Raw genomic sequence first — 17,998 nt, 5'->3', positions numbered from 1 at the left:
TCCAAACCACCCAGGTTACTTTAAAAACTACTAATGCCCCACTCCAGAGATTCTGTTTCAGCTGGTCTGAGGGGATGGGGGAGGGGGCAAACATCCATCCATTATTTTAAAGCATCCCAGAGTCATTCTAATGTAGGGCCACAGCTGAGAACCACTGATTTAGTCCTATCTCCACATTGTACAAATAGGGACAATGAGTTCCAAAGAGGGGCAGGAAGAGGGAATGGGCTGCCTAAGGACCCCAGTGAATTAGATGCAAAACCAGGACTGGATCCCTAATCTTTGATTGCTAGTCCAAGTCCTTAAGAATCATTTAATGTCAGGATGCTTCTTGAGCTCCTGTTTGCCTGGCACTGGCTTAATGAAAAATGCATACAACAGGTTAGTCCCCTCTGTCCTGGGCCCCTCCCCCCACATTACCTGGAAAATGTGGAATAGCAAATACAGGGGTCGTACACGGTCCCTGAACATTGGATTTCACTAGAAATTGTGAGTCCTTCCCCATACATTCTGCTGTGGAGTCCCCGGTTGCAGGCCAGGCTCCAGGACTGGCAGGGCAGGTGGGCAGGTGGGCAGGAGGAAGGCATTCTGATGGATGTGATGGCAGGCCTGAGGCACTGTTGTTCGGCCACGTTCTGCCTCCTGCATGTGACCCATTTCTTTTTATATATATAAAACAGGTCCTGTCCTAATGAGGCTATAGCTGGCACCCTTTTTTTTGGTGATTTACAGAATCTCAGGTCTTGGCCTTATCACCCTTTAATGACCCTAAAAGGGCTCACCAACAGAGATTGCCCAGGGTCCAGGTTCAAAATCCCAGCTCTGTCTAATATACGCTTAGACTTTGGGAAAGTTCCTAAACCTTTCTGGGCTCTTTTTTCTCATCAAGAAAATAAGCGCCACAGTATCTGCTCTGACTACTTCACTGCATTGTAAGGAGGCTCCAAATCATAGATTATGGTGCATCAACGTGCTTTTTAAGTGGTTAAGAGTCCTATGATGGTGAAGAGTGGGGGTTTTTTTTTAACATTTTTTTATTGAGTTATAGTCATTTTACAATGTTGTGTCAACTTCCAGTTTAGAGCACAATTTTTCAGTTATGCATGAACACATGTATATTCATTGTCACATTTTTTTTTCGCTGTGAGGAAGAGTGGTTTTAATTGCTGTAATAGCCAACATTGAGTGTTCATATTGGGCCAGGAGCTATTCAGCTATAGCCTATCAAATAGACCTTACAATTATCCTGCAAGTATTTCCCATTTTAGGGCCAAGGTAACAGATCCCCCTACAGGGTCAGTTACTTTCCTAAGGTCTGACAACCACTGACAGAGCCAAGGGTCAACCCTGGACTTGCTGGCTGACTCCTGAGGTCACATGCTTAACCATCGTGCTTTACTGCCCTCCTGGGTGTAGCCCACTTAGATTCTGGTCCTAGCTGTGCTTTCTATAATCCTGGGTAAGTCTGCTGATCTACAAAATAGAATGGAGAAGGAAGTCATTTTGTAAACTCTGCTGTCTAAAAGGGGTCAGAGGGTCTGTTCTCAAATGGTTTCTTGCTTTGTATCAGCCCCATTGGTCCCCTCCCCACCATGGAAAGGTTTGGAGCCATCCAGGAAGACAGTTTAGGGTTTAATGGGGGGAATCGGAATCGCAGTCTCCAGGAGCCCGGGAAGGTAATGAATGGAGCAGAAGCAGAAAGGCTGCAGAAAGAGGACACTGAACTCACACACACACACACACACACACTGCGTCACACCCAGCAGCTCTTCCAACTTGCGCTGTGATTGCCCCAGGCTCAGCCCTGCTTCCCTGGATTATTGATTGAGGTGATTCTTCCTCAGAGCCCTTAAGGAGACCATCTATGGTCAACAAATAGCTCTGGTGCCATACCCTGAGCACTTCCTATCTGCCAGGGGCCATGCTGACTACAGGATCCAGTGGATCCAGTCAGTCCCCTTCTCAAGGAGTTCACGGTCTTGGGGGAAACAGACATGTAAACAGCTAATGCTAATGCAAGTACACATGAATATTCAGTAGGTAGAAACAGCCTTCGTGCTCTGGGAGCAAAGAGGGAGGATTTGCTGGAAACCTTGAAAGTGGTGGAGAGCAGGGGAAGGGCACTCTGCTGAAGGAACAGTGCGAGCAAAGACTTGAGGTGTGAAATGCAGGGCTCATTCTCTGAAGGGCAAACAGCCCAGAGGTGTTAACTCCAATTAAGTCCTGAGGGAGACAGATGAGGGTGGAAAAGATGGTTGGGGGTTAGGGCCGGACCATGGGAGCCTTGAATGCCAGGATGAGAAGTGAAGGCTTGTGGAAAGAATATGTGAGCCCTGGGGACTTACACCTGCAGCCGATTGAAGGGGTGCCCTGCCTCCCACCAAAAGAGGACGTGCCCCAAGTTCACCCTTCAAAAAGCAGCATCTTACCCTCCAAGCTTTCCTAGCTTGATGGTTACAGCTCTGCCATCCTTCCCTCCCCCAACCAGTCCTATAAGTGGATCCAGATGGTCATTCCTATTTTAGGTCGGGTTGTGTGTTGGGGGAGGGGTAGCCATGAGCTCTATGAATCCTTTCCTGAGCTCTCTGTCATAGGAGCTTCTTCCAGGACCCTGCTGGGATCCTCTGAGCCTGGAAGGGAGCGTTAAGTCTTTGGTGGCGATTTCCCATCTGTCTGTGGGTGACAGGGGTGGCAGCAGCAGAGGAAGCAAGGACACAGGCCAAGGAGGCTTTTACATCAGGTGAGAGAACCAAGGTGACATGTACACGTGAGAGGGGTCCTGTGCATGGCTGTGATCGGGACAAGCCTGGGAGAGAGGCTCCAAGAGGAGTCAGAAGGAACTGGTTTCTCCCTCCAGGTACTGGCCCTCCTCATGCCCCTGCTTCTGCAGCTGCCTGGGCCAAGGATAGAAGGATGCAAGCCATAGGGAAGGGGGCTAGAGCTCTCTGGTCAGACCCTACTCCTGAGCATTGTGCCTGCCAACATCCATGGGCCCCTTAAAAAAACTTTGGGGGCACTGCAAGGTAGCAGGTGACAAGCTAGGTTCCTGCCCTCAGACTGTCTGTAGCTAGCATATGATACCAAGCTTATATGTTTGCCATTCATTCAATTTAGCAAACATTTATTAAGCAGATGCTATGTGCTAGACACTACTAAGCACTGGGTTTACAGAAGTGAACAAGACAAATACAGTGTCTGCTCTCTAGGAGTTTCCAGCCTAATGAGGGAGTCCAACAATACAGAGCCACAGACGTGCTATGAAGGGAAAAAACGGTATTCCAGGGGAGATTGGGGGCTTTCTAATTGAGATAAGGAGGCAAGGAAGAGCTCTCTGAGAAAGTGACATTTAATCTGAGACTTGAAAGATGAATGAAAGCTAGCCAGTATGGTGGGGAAAGGGGTTCAAGCAGAAGAGTGTGTGCCAAGTCCATGGGGTATGACAGCATGGCACATGAGAGGAAATGAGAAAAGGCCAGGGTGGCTGTAGTACAGTGAACAAGTAAGAAAAAGAGTATAATGCAGGGACTTGTAAGCCATGGTATATCTGTGTTTTATTCAAGTGCAGTGGGAAGCCTGCAAAGATTGCCAGATTAAATGTGTACTTGTGTTAGTACTACCAAATCTGTGGCAGACCCTAAAAAAGACTTTGGTTGTTTATGCATTCATACATGCAATAAATGTTTAAAGGGCACACTCCAGCCCTTTGCTAGAATTATGGGTTGACAGTGACAGCAGAGGAATGTCTAAGGTATAGACCTTCCATGGAGCCTGTGATCCAGAAGAGATGAGACAGCTATAGTGATTGAATCAAAATGTAATTTATTCACTCAACAAACATATACTGCACACCTAATCTATTTCATACTTATGCCAGATGCTGGTTGTTGCCCTTCAATGATCATACACTACACATGGGTTACAGGAGAGGGACAAACATACTCAAAGAATTTTGGGTTAAAATCATTTTCAGCTGTGATATCTGTGAAGCCTTTATAAAACATCCAATCGGTCATTCAGTAAATCAGCAAACATCTAGTGGGCATCTGCTCTGCACTAGGAACAGTGCCAGCTACTGAAATTAAAGATCTTAGACCTTCCATAACAGAGACAGACATGCTGCACCGCCCCACCAAATGCATTAAAATATTAGGTGCTAAAAACAGGACAGTAGTCTTTCTATAGCTCAGCATTGAGGGAGGTTAATTCAGTGGAAGAAAAATCTTCCCCAAAAGGTATAGCTCCCACCTTCCTGACTGGGTTTGTCCATGCCTCCCTCTAGCCTGATATGTAGCTTCTGCCTTTTTTCTTTGTTCTCCCATTACCCCTTCCCAACCCAGCAGATTCCATTTTGTCTGTCTTGGCACCCGTAAAGAAGCCAAAGAATCCAAGATTTGAGCCTAGCTTCTTTACGTGGCAGTGTGTGACCTCAGATAATTATTTAACCTCCCTGAGCCTGTTTTCCCATTTGTACAATGAAGGGATCGGATCACATCTAAGGCTTGTGATTTACTCCAGCCAAGGTGATATTCACACTCCTGCACACTGTGCTCTGCAAGGCCTTTCTTTGCACGACTGCACTCATCCCTCCACCCTCATCCCCGAGCCACCTGGCAAACATCAAGACTTAGCTCAGATATCTTCAGGCAAATCTTTCCTGCCTCTACACACACGCCACGCATTATTTTAGTCCATCTTTCCTTTATGCTAACATCACCTCGTGAGAAACCATAGAATGAAAAAGATAAGGGAGGCAGCCGGGGTTTGTGTCGTGCCGCTTACCTCTTAAGCCTGTTTCTGACTTGTAAATTGGGGAAAATATCTAAATTCGCATGTCTAACCAGCTTATGGGGATTAAAACAGTGTTTGGCACCTAACAAGCGCTCAACAGAGACTGTATCACACCTCTTAGGAGCCCTCAGCGTACTTCAGTATAGAGTTCTCGGTTAGCATCCCGCCCTAGACTGCGCGCCACCTGAGGGCATCCCTTCAGTTTAGTAACGCAGGCGCAAACACTCTGGGCTGGCTGGTGCCGAAGGAGGGGGCCCAGGCCTGCCCGGCCCAGAGGGACGCGGCTCCTATTCCCGGGGGGAAGGCCAAGCCAGGCGGACTCCACCTCCGGGAAGTGACGCCACCGAGCAAGCAGCAGGCCTGAACGGGGCGCGCTCAGCATGGCGGAAGCGGAAGGGAGTTCGCCGCTCTTGTTGCCGCCACCGCCGCCACCCCCGCCCGGGATGGCGGAAGTGGAGGCGCCGACGGCGGCCGAGACGGACCAGAAGCATTTTAGCGGCGCAGGCGGCGGCGCCATGGACGTGGAGCGGAGCCGGTTCCCCTACTGCGTGGTGTGGACGCCCATCCCAGTGCTCACGTGAGTCTCCTCTGGCGTCCACTCGGGACCAGGAGAACCGGGCCCCGCGCGGCATCTTCGGGCGGCCCCGGGCCAGCATCCGGCCCCGACGCGCAGCAAACCCTTCTTGCGAGTCCGGGGTTCACCAGAACCCCGCCACCCGCGCGGTGCCAGTTCTGCTGACAGATGGGACAGGCTCCCCGCCCTCATTACACCTGGTCTAATCAGGGAAAAAGACTGTGAGAAAGGTTCAGTGGTTGGGAAGCTCAGGACCTGTGGCCGTACAGAATAGTGTTCCCTAACCGGGTCAGAGAGAGACGTCTTCATTCATTCACTGGTTTATTCATTCATTAAAGAAATGCTTGCTGATCACTTACACGCAAGACATCCGGCTGGGTCTGGAGGCAAGAATGGGAGTTTGGCTAGGACCTCACCGACTCCTGAGATGTCAGTGGAAGGACCCCCCAGAGGTTGGAAATCACTCACACACGTCTCATTTGCAAGCTGGCTTAGGCCTCAGGGTGGCTGCCTCCCAGACCAGGGTTCTTTCTATGGCATCAGCCTTTGTCAGAAGAGAACGCAGGTGCTCTGGTACTGCTGGCGCCTTTTTAGCAAGGAGCTCCTGGATGAGGGGAGCTGGTCTGCCCTCCTGCTTCAGCCTCGACAGCGGATAATAACCACTTCTCACAGTGCTAGACAGTTAGCCAAGGTCTTTCACACCCATTTTCTGAGTTTCACAGCCACTTTGTAAGTTAGGAATTCTGTTTTCAGGTGATGAAGCTATACCATTAAATGTCTTGATCAGGTTCACAGGACAATAAGCAAAGGCATTCCAAACTCAGTTTTCTGACTCTATTACTTGCTCTCTTTTAACTGCCTCCTATCCCCTCTCACCTGATGGGATAGATTTGCTCCCTCTATCAAAAACCGCCAAGGGAGTGGAGAAGGGATGGTTTTGGGCCTTATATATTGCTGATCCTAAATTCTTGTGTTATGTTAAAATACTTGTTGTTTTGATTTCAATGCTTATGCATCTGTTTAAGAACATCCAAGTCTGAATCCTTTAAAAATAAAAGTTTTAAGATTAGTGTTTTCATTGATTCATTCAGTGTTCTTTTTAACACACCTGCTGACTGACTCCTATGTGCTTAGAGTAGTTCTAGGTGATAAGATTATACAGTAGTGAATAGAGCAGGTATGATCCTTGATCTCACAGAGTTTAAGTCATGGTGGAAGAAGATAGACAGTAACAAGTAAACTAATAAAAGAACTGATAGTAATTAGTACCATGAAGAAAATAAAATGTTAATGTGAAATTAACTAGGAGGGAATGTATTGGTTTTGCTAAAACTTGTCTTATTATCCAGAGATCTCTGGTTTTTCCCTGTTCTCAAAAACACATTTGTGGAGTCCTCTGCTCTTCAGAGAGCTGGTAGCCAAGTCCAGTGAAGACATTGTGATTCCCAGTCATCTGGGCCAGAAGCAGCTCATACCCCATTTCTATTCAGATCTATGTACAGGTGGGTTCATAAGATGAGTAAGCCCACAGTGTACCTGTCAAAGGACTTATGTTCCCATCAGGGGACTTGCCCTCCAGAAGGAGGGAGAAGGGACCGGTGAACTAACCATTGTAGTGCATTGTAATGATTTCTGACCTAAAGTTCAGAGCTGGCAATAGATGTGGCACAAGAAAGTGCCACCTGATTTCAGAGGGGGGATCAGAGAGGAGGCAACTGAATCCAGAGAGCTACCTATTTGTCCCCTCAGAGATGTTGATAATTCTGCAAGAAAAGTCATATAACATCTACTGCTACTAATACAAACAGAGCTAAGATTGGATACTTACTCTGTTCCAGGCTCTGTTCTAAACATTTTATATTATACACTCTCATTCAGTCCTTATATCAACCTTATATCTCATTCAGTCCTTATGGGGGTACTGTCATCCCCATTTTATAGATGAGGGAACAAAGGCTTAGAAACCAACATAGGGCTTTTTCCACTGGATAGTCTACCTTACCAGGTAGAGCTCCAGGGTCAGTAACTCATTCATTCAATAAATAGTTACTAAGGACCTATAACGTACTACGTCTGAGTAGATAGTATCCGCAAAGCAGCTTTGGAGCCTCCAGACTGACAGGTACTTGGAGTTTCTTCTCTGGGGCTTCCCCAGGCACAGGCTCTGCCGTTGTCTCCAGCCTTTATTCTCATTTCCAGTGCAGCTGTGGTTATGTGGAGTACCAGTCAAAGCCAGACCTTCTCCCCCACCAGATGAAAGGAACTAGGGGTAGGAGGAGGAGATGGGTCTTGAGATTAGGGTCTGAGAAGCCAGAGGAGCTACTTTCCCATTATTCTGAGTGTCTATCTTGTGGCTACAACGGGTCTTCAGCAACCTATTCTACACCCATCCAGCCAGTCAAATAGCACATATTTATTGAACACCTCCTGATAACACTGAGCAGCTACCAAGTGCAAGGCTGTGTGCTAAGCACTTTGCAAGCATATCCTATTCAGTCTTCACAATAGCCCCTCACAAGATCATTATCATTCCTGTTCACCTCTCACTGACATAGATGGGAAATGAGTGAGAACCTGCCCAAAATAAAGTCAAAACTCATCCCAGGTCTGACTTCAGAGCCTCACTCCACTTTTAGATGTAGGGCATTCATTCATTGTCCTCATTTAGTCAAGGAATACTCAGCTCCAGCTGTGTGCCAGGCACTGTCTTGGGGGCTACTCTAATTCATAAGTAAGGGAAAATCCCAGCTTCCTTGGAGCTTACATAGTAGTGGGGAAAGACAGTAATCATGTAAGTAAACAAGATCATTTCAGATAGTAGTAGATACTCTGAAGAAGTTAAAGCAGAGTAATGGGGCCGGGGTTTCCTGGGGTGTGTGGCCACTCTAGGAGGCATTGTCAAGGAAGAGCTCTGAAGTGGTTGAGCTGAGGCCTAAATGATAAGAAGCAGCCAGCTGTGCGAAGCTCGAGGAGAAGAGGGTCCTGGATGGAGACAAATGCCAAAAAAAGCATGAAGATGGGAGGATTTGGTGTGTTTGACAAACCAGAAGTAGGCAGTGTAGCTAGACAGAGTGAGGTGACTTCAAGGGGTGAGTAGGGCCAAGCTGTAGGGAGGAGTTTGAAGTGTATTTTGAGTGTAATACGAAGCCCTTAGTGAATGTTAAGCAGGGGAATGATGGAATCTGAATCATGTTCTTAAAAGAACACTCTGGCCTCACCACCCTTTCAGGTGCTCAGACCGCAGATGTGGAAGAGCTCTGTCTATCCTGACTGTCATAAAACTGCCCAGGCTTCTTTTTAAAGATCTTCCAAAGCCATCTGCTTCTCACCACCAACTGCCAGTGTTCCAGTCAGGGTCACCGTCGTCTCTTGCCAGTATTCCAGAATAGCCTCTGAACTGCCCACCCTCCTTCCCTCTGCTCCGGCCCCCCTCCCATTCTCCAGTCACATGCAGCACTTTGCTGCTTTGGAGTTTTGCCTTCTGCCTGTTGACAGCCTATTCTTTCACAGGTCAAGGTTAAAAGTCACCTCCTGTGTGAAGTCTTTGCTGACTCTTCCCTGGCCCCACATAGTCGTTTCCTTGGGCCGCATCTCTGTAGGTTTTGCCTTCCCCTCCCTAGCAGGTGCAGTCTTAAGGTCAGCACTTGGCTGTTGGCCCTCTGAATCTTTTTTTCTCCTTCCCCTGTGAGTCCTTCTTAAACTAGTTCAGTCTGTCCAGCACGTAGGCCCTGTAGAGCCATGGTTCTCAGACTGCAGACAGATCTGGAGTTCCTGTGTGTTTTGCACAGTGGGGTCCAACTGAGATTTGGGATTTTTTTTAAATGCCCGTAGCTTTTAAAAATGTGAACTTTCAGTTCCTGGAACACACCATGCTCTTGTCCTGATTTGTGCCTTTGCACATACCGTTTCTTCATCATTTCCTCAGAAAGGCCTTCTGAGCTCCCCCCTCCCCCAGTACACACACACACACATGCACACGCACGCACACACGCATACTGTTTTAAATCCATCCCCCACATTATTTTTAAATTTTTCTACTGAGGTATAAGATATACCATAAAGTGTACTAATCTAAGTATCCAGCTCCATGAATTTTTGCCTATATGTACACTCATGTCACTCAGGTCAAGAGGGAGAAGATTTCCAATATCCAGAGGGCTCCCTCGTGCCAGTCAGTTCTGCCACAGAAATAACCCCTCTTTTGCCCTCCAGCTCAATAGATGAGTGTTTAGCCTTTTCTTGAACTTCATATAAACAGAATTATATGCATGCACTCTTGTGTAAGGTTTCTTTTGTTCCGCCTTACATCTGTGAGAATCTATTGTGTGTTGCAGAAGTTTATGCTTTTTCATTGTTACCTACTATTTCATTGTATGACTGTACTGCAGTTTACTTACTCATTTCACTATTGTTGGGTATGTGGATTATTTCTAGTCACTTTTTTAATCAACTTTATTGAGCTATAATTTACACACAATAAAGTGCATACTTTTTAAGTGTGCAGTTCACCAAGTTTTGACAAATGATGTTTCCAGGTATTTTGAATAAAGGTACTGTGAATGTTCTTGTCCACGATTTTGGTGGATGCAGGCATTCGTTTCTGTTGGGTGTGTACTCTGAAGTGGAATTGCTGAGGAAGAGGGTATATTGCCAGTTTTCCAGAGTTGTGGGAAGAATGTTTGGTCCCAGCAGCAGTGAAGGAGAGCACCACTTCCTCTGCGGCATCACCACGCTTGGTGTTACTGTCCTTAGAGTTTAACCATTCCATGGGGTGCTCTGGTACCCCACTCTGCTGTTTGTTTGCCCTTGCCCCTCTGTCCTTCCCTGGCCCCTCCAGCCACCCTGATGGGCACTCCTCACACAGCATTTATTCATATGCTCTCACTCTGGATGGAGTGTCCCCTGCATCTGTCTGACCAGCTGAAAGACCCCCCACCCCGCCAGCTCTGACCCTTCCGTGTCTTTTTTTCTTTCAGGTGGTTTTTCCCCATCATCGGCCACATGGGCATCTGCACATCCACAGGAGTCATTCGGGACTTCGCTGGCCCCTACTTTGTGTCGGTGAGTCCCCATTCTGCACCCTTCTGGAGGGTTTCAAGTATTAATTGGAAGGCTGGCCTATCTTACCTGCAGGCAGCCTTCCTGTCTCCCCAATACCCAGAATAATGCAGATACCATGCAGTCCTGGCCCTGGCCCTCTGTTCCTCACCAGTTTTTGACCCATTTTCCCCTTTTCTTGCCTCCAGGACAGGCTGGGAGGGCAGTGTGGCCAGAAGGATTCTTAAGTAACTGACCCAGCCCTTTGCCCACCCCTGGGGTACCAAGACATGGGTAGGGGTTAGAGGCAAGAGTGGAGAGTCAGACCATCCAGGAACCAGAGCTCTGGACCTTCAGAAGGTGGGAGTCACAAGGTGGGGTCTTAGGGGAGGCAGCCATGGTTTCCTGGGTGTGGCCATGGAGAAGAGGGGGTGGGCCTCCTAGAATCAACCAGCTGTGTTCTCAGGTCTGTTCCCGGGGGATGTGCTCGAGAAAGGTCAGTGGACTTTCTCCAGATGAGCAGGCAGCATCCTGCCTATCTCGCAGCGGCAGCTTCATCTGCATCAGAGGCTGGGATGAATGGGGTGGCGGCACCAACCTGTTTATATTAATAGTTGTCATGATCATCCTAACACCGCAAAGGCATTTGACATCCATTATTGCACTGTCACATACTTTAATGATCACTCATCTTTGCCCAGCTCTGTCAGCAGATTCTGAGCTCAGAATCTGTCCCTGCATAACTCCTGTACCTCACATCTTATGTGGCAGGTCTGGGACTTAGCTAAAACACCTTCCTCATAGGAGTTCTCTCGAGGCCCAGCCACTGTGTCTCTCCCCTCATCCCTGCCGCCCTCCTCGATCCTGCCCTGACTGCTCTCAGAGTGCCAGATCCCATGTGGGCCACCACTGTGGGGGCGGGAGGTCAGAGGGTGTCCTCATTCACACCACGAAGGAGACTACCTCCCTGTGGGCAAAGATCAGAGGTTGTCCAGAGAACTTGGAGAAAATGAGGCCCAGAGAGGGTGAGAGAATTAGCTGGGAGCCACACAGAGGGCCGGTCGTTACTGCACCCAGAGTCTGGTCTCCAGGTGGATTGATCTGTGCGCTCCTGCCGCACTGCCTTCTTCACACAGAAAAGCTGCTGATGGCCCTTCAGATACTGTGCCGGCCCCTGCGCAGGGCCTGGCCTCACTTCTGCCCATTGCCCAACATACTTCCTTCTAAGTCACTACACTTCTACCATCAGCCCAGCACTGTATTTTGGGCTGGATGCAGGTTCCCCACTGACTTCTGCTCTTATCCCTCAACAGGAAGACAACATGGCCTTTGGGAAGCCTGCCAAGTAAGTGATGAACATCCATGTGACTGGCCCTAGAGCCAGGTTCCTCCTGCCTGGAGCAGCAGGCCAGGCCTTCTGGGACACAGCAGGAGCCAGCAGCCTGAGGATGGGGGGTGGGGAGGGACAGCCAGGGTCTGTCAGAGTGTCTGGCCTTGTACTGCACACCTCCTGCTCCATTCCCTGGCTGGGTCCTTTACCCACAGGCCATCTAGGCTTTGCCTCAGCTCTGCAAGGTCGTGTTTTCAGCTCCATTGGAAAGGTGAGGAAAAGGAAGGAACTTGGTCAGGATCACACAAGAAGTGGCAGAGCTGGGACTCACGTGCAGGTCTGTCTCACTCCAAAACCTTGACTTTTTCTCCTGCCTCTCAAGGAGCAAACACGCCTTTTCAGGTGTAATGGAGGCATTGTTTGGAACTCTGCTGGAAAGCTCTGGATGGAGAGAGTAAAAGCAGTTCAGACCCTCTGGGAGCTATTGCTGGTTTGCATGGGGTTTTTAGACTTCATTTTTTCTGTCTTGGGAGCCACCTCAGCCGTGGGCCTGGTGACAGTGCCTCAGTCATCAGTCTGCTCAGAATAGCATCAGGTGCTCTGTTGCCCAAGGCAGCACCCAGCAGGGTAGGGCCCAAGGAGACAGTGTCACACATAGCAGAGATAGCATGGAGCGGGAATCCCTGACCCCTGCTGACTTCCTCAGGCAGGTGGAATGTGAGCCAAGGGCCTCTGGGCTGAGCGTCTGTTGCCAGACTGCTCTTTAGCGAGAGTTAAAAGGGCACCGCTTTCCAGGCAGGAACCCCTGAGCAGCCCAAGCCTCAGCCACAGTGGTTTCTCACTGGTCTAGTCTGTAGACTTCTCCACCAAGCCATTCATTCCCCACATAGCAGCCAGAGGGCGCTCTGACATCCCCACTCCCTGACCCAAGGCCCTTTGGGGTGTCACCCTGCTTGAGGTTCATGAGCTTTAGCTCCACTGGCTGTTGTCTCACTCACCCTAGTCTCCCGTGTGGGGAGAAGGGGAGAATGCTTTCTGACAGATACATTCCTCAGGATGACACTCAAGTCTTCCATGACATGGCCCCACCTGCATCCCCCTTTTCCTCCCTCTGAATCCTCCAGCAGGGCCCAGTCACTTAACTTCTGATACACACTGCACAGTTTTGTGCCTCTCCTTCTGTTCAAACTCTTCCTTTGCCTAGAATATTTACTCCCCATTCTGTGCCTGGCTAATTAATCCTTCTTCCTTCAGACTGGACTCAGGTGTCACCCCAGGAAGCCGCTGAGTGGGTTCATATCCTTCCAGGATCCACGTGGCAGTGGGCATTTCACACTGTTACAGTCGTCTTCTGCGTGGCTCTTCCCCTGGACCTGGCTCACCCCTGTAGCCTCAGCACCCAGCTCAGAGCCCTGCACAGAGCAGGCATCAGGGAACATTCGTGGAGCTGAGCCAGTGCCCAGAACCCCCCTCTCCCCTCAGGTACTGGAAGCTGGACCCAGCTCAGGTGTACGCCAGTGGGCCCAATGCATGGGACACAGCTGTGCATGACGCCTCCGAGGAATACAAGCACCGCATGGTAAGCGGGCTGCTCCCGAGGGCGGGAGCCAGGGTGGGAGGCTCCCCACAGCCTGGCCTGACCCAGCCCTTCCTGCATCCCCAGCACAGTCTCTGCTGTGACAACTGCCACTCACATGTGGCCTTGGCCCTGAACCTGATGCGCTACAACAACAGCACCAACTGGAACATGGTGACGCTCTGCTTCTTCTGCCTGCTCTATGGGAAGTACGTCAGGTGAGCGGCCCGTCACCTGCCTCCGCCACCCTCCCCTGGGCTGCCTACCCCAGGATCCCAACAGGGCCATCTCTGGAGTCCTTCAGCCAGCAGGGACAAAGCAGGTGCTGGCTGGAGCCACAAAGGATCTCAAACAACTAACTGAGTTCCTTGTGGGGAAGGAGGTAGCTGTGCAGAAGTCCAGCTCCACCTGAGTCCCAGACCCAGCTCTGTCCCTTGCTCACTGAGATCTTGGGTAGCTGCCTTGGCCTCTCTAAGCTGCAGCTGCCCATGGTAAAATGGGGATAATGATTCCCATTATCCGGGAGGCTGAACGTACAGAGCCCCACACTCAGGTCAAGTGAACGGGTAGACCCACAAAAGAGGGTGGGTGACCACCCCACAAGGTCCCTGCCCAGCATCTCTTGTCAGAGGCAGGCTTCTGGGCAGGTGGGCCCCAGTGATGGCATGGGAGGACATTTGAAGCCACAGCCTCACGACCTGTGAGGTCAAAGTTCTTAGTTCCAGCCCACAGGTAAAGGGAGCTCAGAGAGGATGAGTGACCCGTCCACTTGGGAGCCAGCACACACCTGGGCTAACCTGGCTGCCTCTCCAGGCTTTCCTTTAGCTGCAGTCATTATTAAGAGCTTCTGAAAAGGAGAGTCCCGGGGTCTTTTTTGGCCCAAAGGCTTTTTTAGAGGTCCCCTGAGAAGACCTTAACTGTGGTCCCACAGAGACTGAGGCAGAGCTCGGGTGAACCCAGGGCCCTGACTCCCACGCCTTGGCTCCAGCCACAATGCTGTGCTGACTCTCGCTGACCCCTCCCATCCCAGTGGGCTGTGGGCAGAGGGCACTCCTGGCTTCTCCACCCAGACTGAAGAGTTCCTGGTCCTCTCACTGGAGACCTCTCCCCAGACACAGGGGTGATGTGGATGGAGTCAGGAAGGCCCAGAAGGTGGGCATGTCTCCTGTACCCACCCAGACAGGTGTCACATCTCCCCCAGGGACCTGCAGCAGCCCCTGCCCAGGGCCATAGGTGGTGGTCCTCCATAATGGGCTTCAGGTCTGGCCCAGTCCCACAGTTGGCCAAGTTTGGGGGTGAGGGAGTGGTTCCAGGAGCTTCCTTAGTGGATTTGGGGGTGGACAGTGTCCTGGGCCCTTCCCTCCCATACTCCCCTCTCTCTCCATCAGCGTCGGCGCCTTTGTGAAGACTTGGCTACCCTTCGTCCTCCTCCTGGGCATCATCCTAACTGTCAGCCTGGTCTTTAACCTCCGGTGATGGCTGCCCGTGGCCCTGGGCCCACCAGACTTCTGAGGAGGCAGCTGCCATCCCTTTTGGTTCCAGATTCTTTCTCCTTGCCCCAAAAGGCAGGGATGGGCCTGCTGGTTTGACCCAGGGGTCTGGGTGGCGGGACGGACTAAGGCAGAGGATAAGCATGGGGTGAGGGCGTTTACATGTTGTGTCTCACTGGTTGCTCGGAAGCTCCCTATCCCTGTCTCCCCGGGCTCGTGACCCCCACCCTTGAGGCAGCCTTTGTTCATCCGTTGGAAAAGCCTTAGCTCCCCTCTGTAGAGCTGTGTCTGCCACTGCCTGCTGGGCTCGCTCTGCCTCAGCCCCGTGCCTGGTTGGGGAGGGAAGGATGTTTGGACCCACCGGACAAGGCAGCACAGGGGCCAGAGCTGGATTTGAAGCCCCTCCTCCTGCCAGGGCTCTGGTCCCACAGTGGGGGAGGGTACACCAAGAAGTCTCCAGGAGCTCAGCTGCCCTGGGGCCTTCATCACTGGCCTCTAGAATGGTCCAGTAGCACTGATGGGCCCCCTTCAGATGTTTGCCAGAAGTTGCACTAGGGGTAGTTTGTGCCCCACTCCTGGAGTCCTCCTGCCCATGCTGCCCCCTCTTCCTACTCTCCCAGGGCCTCCAAGCACTTGGGCCCATCTCCCCTTGCAGTTCAGGGCCTGGGCTCCCCAACCAGGCTGGAGAGATGAGTGACAGTGATGTATCCAGAGTGACCCCCAGGTCAGAGTGATGTAAACGAAACTTGGCCCTGGCCCCAGGTATAGGCCTCGCACTGGTGATGGCACCCCTTGGGTCTGAGACATCAGGAGGCCATCAGAGAGCCATCGGGGAGCTGAAGTGAAGCCGTTTCCTCCCACCTACCATGGCTCCCCCTTCTCTTCCAGTTGTGGAAAGGGCCTGTGCTGCCCCCCTCACCCCCACTCCAAGGATTCCTTTGTGCGGGGCTCCCTGGGCAGGACAATAAAGAGTTTTAACTCCAGACCGTGCCTTGTCCTTGTTTCTCCCTTCGGTGGTCCCTGCTTCCACTGAAGACATGCGCTCCCTTCGGCCAGCTCCTATCTTCTTGGCGAACTTGGTTCCTCTGCCCCTGGCAAGGGGCCTGCTTACCAGGGACATGGTTGAGTCCTCAGCCAGTGCCTGGAGCTTACAGGAAGTCAGCATCCCTTTGGGATATCCTACTCTGAGCCTGACCTCTGGGAGTGCCTCCCCACGCCTCCTCCACCATACCAGAGTTTTCTCCTCGAGGCAGGTGAGTACTAAAACCCCTCCCATATTCCCTGTTGGGAGGAAATTGGCAGTAGGATTGGGAGTTTAGGGCTGGACAGACCAGAGCCGTGGACCTGGCCCCTCAACCAGGGCTACACAGTTCAGCATAAGCCATGGGAGTTGCTCCAGCCCCGGCCCCCACCACATCCATTGATCATGTAGCCAAGTTCCTCGTGTGACCCCTGGTGATCAGGTCACTGACATCCTCTGTGGTGCCTCTGCTTCTCCATGGCCTTCTGGACCTGCAGTCTCTCACTCTCAGTGCATCCCACTCTCCAGCCAGCCAGAGCAGCACCTGCTCTCCACCTGTTGAAATCAAAATCATGCCCTTCCTTCTCCAGGCCAACTTAAAAGCCACTTCCTTGCTGAAGTCTTTACTAAACTTGCCAGGTTATGCCAGGTATCACTTTAGTTAAACTAGCAAAGGATTTGGTCTCTGGGTCCTGAGAGCCCTGTGTTCACCCTGAGGATGGCCTGAGGACAGTTCTAGCTGCAGCCCTCACGGCCCTGATCAGGTGTCTGTCAGCTCATCGCAGACCCTGCAGTGCTGTGGTTTCCACGCTGGGGTTTCTGCAGGGCAAGGCAGAGGTGCCCCCTCCCCTCTTCTGAACAATTCCATTTTCAAAAATCTGATTTGCGTATTGGAGTCTACCTGGGAGTTGGTAGGGGTGGGTGAGTTCCAGTGAGGAAGACAAACATCAGAATGGATAGAAAAGTTTTAAGGCCTGCCTGCTTCCCCTCAGCAGACTTTTAAGTCAGCCTTGGGGAAACGGGACACAAACAGGTACCGTACAAATCACCAGCTGTTACTGAGCGCTTACTGTGTGCTGATCAAGTGTCTCATTTATCCTCACCACAGCGCATGAGCCAGGTGCTCTCATCCCCACTTTAAGATGAGAAAAAGAGCACAGAGAAGTGATGTGATCTGCTCAAGATCACAGAGGTAGGAAGAGCGGAACCAGGATCAAACCCAGCAGCTGGGCTCCAGAGCCCCCACTGGAAACTACCGTGTGAGATGGCCCCACTGGAGCACACAGGGCTGTGACCGACAGAAAGGGAGAACTGATGCTGGAGGCAAGAAAAAGGAAACTCTCCTTATGACAGTCCTATGAGATGGCTGCCACTGTCCCTGTTTTACAAAGGGACAGAGTGAGTGAGGCTTACAGAGATTGTCATTGACCCAAGGCCACAGGGGACTGTGTGACAGAACCAGAATTTTAACCCAGATCTGGGGCCTCAACCATGGGGGCTTAACCTGGAGACTGGCCAGTGCAGAGGCATTGAACCCCTGGCGGGGTGGCAGCAGGTGGGGAAGGCATTCTGCAGCCAGAAGCAGGGAGCACAGATGGACTAGGGTGTTGAAGGGACAGGAAGCAGAGCCTGTAGGCAGAGCTGTAAGGATGGAGGAGACAAGGACCAGTCCAAGCCATATAGGGGTTCTGTGGGTTAGGCAGCCCAAAGGAGGGTGGACTGTCTTGGGAGGTGAGGAGACACCTGTCAGTGAGTGTCTAAGCTGGGCTGGTTTGGAACAGATTCGTTAAAGGCTCAGAGGGTTCCCCCTGGCACCTTCCAAAGCTGAGGAATGACAGCTAAAAGTAGGGTGTTGAAAGGGCTCTCTGACAGCTGTGCAGTAAAGGGCTGGGTAGGGGGGTTGCTGAGTGTGGAGAGCAGGAGACAGGGAAGAGGAGGCTTGCAGAAGATCCTGGGCAGGGACTGAAACCCGGGCAGTGGGAGGGCAGTAGAGATGGGGGACAGATGGGGAAGCTCTCAGAGGGAAGAGGGGGCAGTCCGGTGATTGGCAGTAAACATCAGGAGCGTGGTGCCAGGACATGGGGGCTGTTCACAGAAGTGGAAACTTGAAAATAGGAGAAAGTTTCAGTTGGGGAGGATTAATTGGAGTTCCAGTACAGAAGACAGCAGGAGAGGGTGGAAA

At 51.2% G+C, this 17,998-nt stretch overlaps 1 protein-coding gene across 1 annotated transcript; it reads left to right on the top strand.

Annotated features, from left to right (window-relative positions):
- Positions 1 to 5,124: 5,124 nt before the first annotated feature.
- Positions 5,125 to 15,778, top strand: TMEM222 (transmembrane protein 222). Its single transcript, XM_074377078.1, has 6 exons — positions 5,125 to 5,365; positions 10,339 to 10,423; positions 11,713 to 11,744; positions 13,212 to 13,308; positions 13,393 to 13,523; positions 14,694 to 15,778. Exons 1-6 carry the CDS (start codon positions 5,169 to 5,171, stop codon positions 14,779 to 14,781), a joined length of 630 nt encoding a protein of 209 aa, XP_074233179.1. The 5' UTR covers positions 5,125 to 5,168; the 3' UTR covers positions 14,782 to 15,778.
- The last annotated feature ends 2,220 nt before the right edge of the window (positions 15,779 to 17,998 follow it).

This window comes from Camelus bactrianus, chromosome 13, assembly GCF_048773025.1.
Source record: "Camelus bactrianus isolate YW-2024 breed Bactrian camel chromosome 13, ASM4877302v1, whole genome shotgun sequence".
Taxonomy (NCBI): domain Eukaryota; kingdom Metazoa; phylum Chordata; class Mammalia; order Artiodactyla; family Camelidae; genus Camelus; species Camelus bactrianus.
This window is presented reverse-complemented; position numbering and strand designations above follow the sequence as displayed.